Raw genomic sequence first — 4,184 nt, 5'->3', positions numbered from 1 at the left:
GCTGTGTTTTTCGCTCAGCTGATGACTGTGTCCATCCTCAGCTGATAGCTGTGTCTATCACTCAGGTGATGATTGTGTCTTTCCCTTTAGCCATCGGTTGTTGGCTGCGTCTATCGCTCAGCTGATGGCTGGGTTTATCGATCAGCTGATGACTGTGTCTATCGCTCAGCTGATGTCTGCGTTTATAGAACAGCTGATGTCTGTATCTGTCCTCAGATGTCTGTGTTTATTACTCGGTTGATGTGTCTATCCTCAGTTGAGGACTGTTTTTCCCGCTCCGCTGATGGCTGTGCCTATCTCTCAGCTAATGGCTGCGTTTATCGATCAGCTGATGACTGTGTCTATCGCTCAGCTGATGTATGTATCTGTCCTCGGATGTCTGCGTTTATTACTCGGTTGATGTGTCTATCTCTCAGCTGATGGGTGTGTCTATCGCTCAGCTGATGGCTGTACCTATCACTCAGCTGATGACTGTGCCTATCTCTCAGCTGATGGCTGCGTCTATCGCTCAGCTGATGACTGTGTCTATATATGGAACAGCTGATGGTTGTCTGGCAGCTGATTTTCAACACATTATTTATCACAAATTAAGTTCTTTCTAGTACGAATTCTATTTGGTCTCTCGATTATCGGAGGTACTTTCACAACCTGACGAAATGACTTCATGATCTGAAATTAATTTCTACCTGAAACAACACTTTAATTTATGGTGCGATTTCTAATAATTATTGAAGTTTTTATTTACCAACCGATCATATTTTAAGATTATAAAATTTATGATTGAATTTCTGTGATATTTTATGGCCGTATTTATAGTGGAGGGTGGGGTAGAACCTGTTTAATAAAATAATTTATAACTCTACCAGGTTAAGTGTTATTAAATTTCTTTGTGGTGTTATCTTTATAAACAAGAAATTTATGAGGCTCTTAACAAAATATTTCCGTGGTTCTGTGGGGCTAATGTTGAGGTTGTTTCACTATTTTTTTATTTGAGGAAAATTTTAAAAAAAATTGGAGACTTTATGAAAGTTTTAGAATTGATATAATTTTCGAAAAAAAAAATTAAAAAATATTTTAAAATCTATTTTTCGTTTCTCTCTCTCTTCCAGATCGACACAAAAAGCAGTCCGCTGGCCCTGCTCGCCCAGACATGCAGCGCAATTGGTGCCGATACCACAAATCCCAAATTGCTGGCAGCAAATATTGAAAAAGCAACCAAAGCTCATAAATCATCGTCCTCATCATCGTTGGATAATCGTGATAAATCATCGCCACTAAGTAGTCATTCGTCCGTCTCGACCGGTTCGGCAGAGCAACAACTACAGCACCAGCCTGCGACACAACATAAGCCACATCAACAGCAACAACACCCACCACCACCGCCGCATCAACCCCAGTCTGTGAAATGTAGTTTCAAACCCTATGAAACCAACAATAATCACATACGAGATGTGCGCATCGATGTGGATGCTACGGAACAGGCAACGAATCTAACACAGGCACATGCCCAAATGCAGCAACGCGTAAAGACACCGAAAATTAGTAACAATGGTAACAGTAATGGTCGTTGTGATTCCAATCAGAGCGCCTCCTCACAACGAGGTGAATCGCCGGCAATTAATGGTGGCGGAGGTGGCGGGGGAGGGTCATTAAGACGTACGCCCTCTTCAGTAAATAGTTTACAACATGATCTACAACAACAGCAACAGCGTGCTTTAAGTAGTCCAGCCCATCATCATCAGCAACAGCAGCATAAAACCAAAGAGCTAAATCTTAATGGCGGTCCTCTAGAGACTTCTCACAGTACGACAACAACAACGACATCTAGTCCATCCCAGCAAAGTTCGGCGGCAGCATCATCAGCCCGGCTGCAAGCTTCCAATGAGGCAGCTGCCTTGGCCCAAGCCTCCAAAGAGGCCAGCTATATGAAAGCTTTACAGGCAGCAGCTGCTGCAAGTGGTAGCTCAGCATCTGCCGGTTCGGCAGCCAGTGCCTACTATCCCGGCTATCCCTCAAGTATGCCCTATCCCATGGATTTAATGACAGCCAGTGCTTTAATGTCGCCCCACCATCCAATGTTTAAGGCAGCCTCCCTGAATCCCTATCTCAACTATGCCCGACTGAAAGGTTTAGAAATGCAACCGAATATCTGTAGAGATCCATATTGCACAGGATGCCCCTCGAGTCCTCACTTCCTCAATAAGGCAGCAGGACAACCATGTCCGGCCGGTTGCCCTCAATGTGAACGGGAAGCAAAATCGGGTTCATCAGCTGCGGCGGCTGCAGCATCATCCTATCACGCCCAACTAGCCGCCTTGGCAGCTGCATCGCAAATGCCTTATGTCTGCTCTTGGATCGGTGGTGATACACCGTATTGTGGTAAACGTTTTGCCACCTCCGATGAGCTGTTTCAACATTTACGTACCCACACCGCATCCCTACCCGAATCTGTTTTGACTGCTGCCGCCCAAGGTGGTATACCACCAAATCATCCGCTATTTCAAAGGACTTATCCTACTCCGCCACTCAGCCCCCTATCAGCAGCCCGCTATCATCCATATGGTAAACCGTCCATGTTACCACCATCATTGGCTGCAGCAGCAGCTGCCGCTCCACCCGGTTCCCTGGCCAGTTTACAAATGCAACAACATCCAGCATTGGCTCAATATTTTTCACCGTACTCATTATATGGACCGCGTATGGGTTCATCACATCCATAGTCAGCTGGCGTTGTGGATTATAAGAAGTAAATTATTTTTTAGTTTTTCTATATTTTTTCGAAATTTATATTTTAAAATTAGGAAATTTATTTTTTTCATTTTGAAGATTTGAAATTTAGATTTTAGAAAGTTTTTTTGAAGTTTCAAAAGCAAAACCCTACACCAAAATATTACTGAATATGACTCCTTCGAAAAATCAGCTGTGCCTGTCAGTCAGCTGATGGCGGTGTCTATCGATAACCTGATGGCTGTGTCTGTCAATCAGCTGATGGCTGTGTCTGTCAATCAACTGATGGCTGTGTCTATCAATCAGCTGATGGCTGTGTCTATTGCTCAGCTGATGGTTGTGTCTATCGCTAAGCTGATGGCTGTGTCTATCGCTCAGCTGATGACTGTGTCTATCGCTCAGCTGATAGCTGTGTCTATTGACCAGCTGATGGCTGTGTCTATCGCTCAGCTGATGACTGTGGCTATCGCTCAGCTGATAACTGTTTCTATCGCTCAGCTGATAGATGTTTCTATCGCTCAGCTGATGACTGTGTCTATCGCTCAGCTGATAGCTGTTTCTATCGCTCAGCTGATAGCCGTTTCTATCGCTCAGCTGATGACTGTGTCTATCGCTCAGCTGATAGCTGTGTCTATCGCTCAGCGGATAGCTGTGCCTATCGCTCAGCGGATAGCTGTGTCTATCGCTCAGCTGATAGCTGTGTCTATCGCTGTGTGTCTATAGACCAGCTGTGTCTAAAGACCAGCTGATGACTGTGTCTATAGACCAGCTGATGACTGTGTCTATAGACCAGCTGATGGCTGTGTCTATAGACCAGCTGATGGCTGTATGTCTATAGACCAGCTGATGGCTGTATGTCTATAGACCAGCTGATGGCTGTATGTCTATAGACCAGCTGATGGCTGTATGTCTATAGACCAGCTGATGGCTGTATGTCTATAGACCAGCTGATGGCTGTATGTCTATAGACCAGCTGATGGCTGTATGTCTATAGACCAGCTGATGGCTGTATGTCTATCGACTGGCTGTATGTCTATAGACCAGCTGATGGCTGTATGTCTATAGACCAGATGATGGCTGTATGTCTATAGACCAGCTGATGGCTATGTCTATCGATCAGGTGATGGTTGTGTCTATCGCTCAGCTGATGACTGAGTCTATAGACTCAGCTGATGGCTGTGTCTATTGACCAGCTGATGGCTGTTTCTAATCACCAGCTGATGGATGTGTCTATAGACTCAGCTGATGGCTGTGTCTATATACTCAGCTGATGGCTGTGTCTATAGACTCAGCTGATGGCTGTGTCTATAGACTCAGCTGATGGCTGTGTCTATAGACTCAGCTGATGGCTGTGTCTATAGACTCAGCTGATGGCTGTGTCTATAGACTCAGCTGATGGCTGTGTCTATAGACTCAGCTGATGGCTGTATCTATAGACTCAGCTGTGTCTATAGACT

At 44.9% G+C, this 4,184-nt stretch overlaps 1 protein-coding gene across 1 annotated transcript; it reads left to right on the top strand.

Annotated features, from left to right (window-relative positions):
* Positions 1–1,109: 1,109 nt before the first annotated feature.
* Positions 1,110–2,720, top strand: LOC133324680 (zinc finger protein Elbow-like; the record flags this gene model as incomplete). The annotated part of the gene is made up of 1 exon (XM_061533522.1): positions 1,110–2,720. A coding segment is annotated over one exon (1,611 nt), but the record flags the coding sequence as incomplete, so codon positions are not given.
* Positions 2,721–4,184: the final 1,464 nt, after the last annotated feature.

The sequence above is a fragment of the Musca vetustissima genome, unplaced genomic scaffold (assembly GCF_032173495.1).
Source record: "Musca vetustissima isolate MV318-11 ecotype Yass unplaced genomic scaffold, APGP_CSIRO_Mvet_v1 utg716766, whole genome shotgun sequence".
NCBI classification, from domain to species: Eukaryota; Metazoa; Arthropoda; class Insecta; order Diptera; family Muscidae; genus Musca; species Musca vetustissima.
Note: the sequence above shows the minus strand (reverse complement) of the source record. Positions and strands in the feature narration are given on the sequence as shown.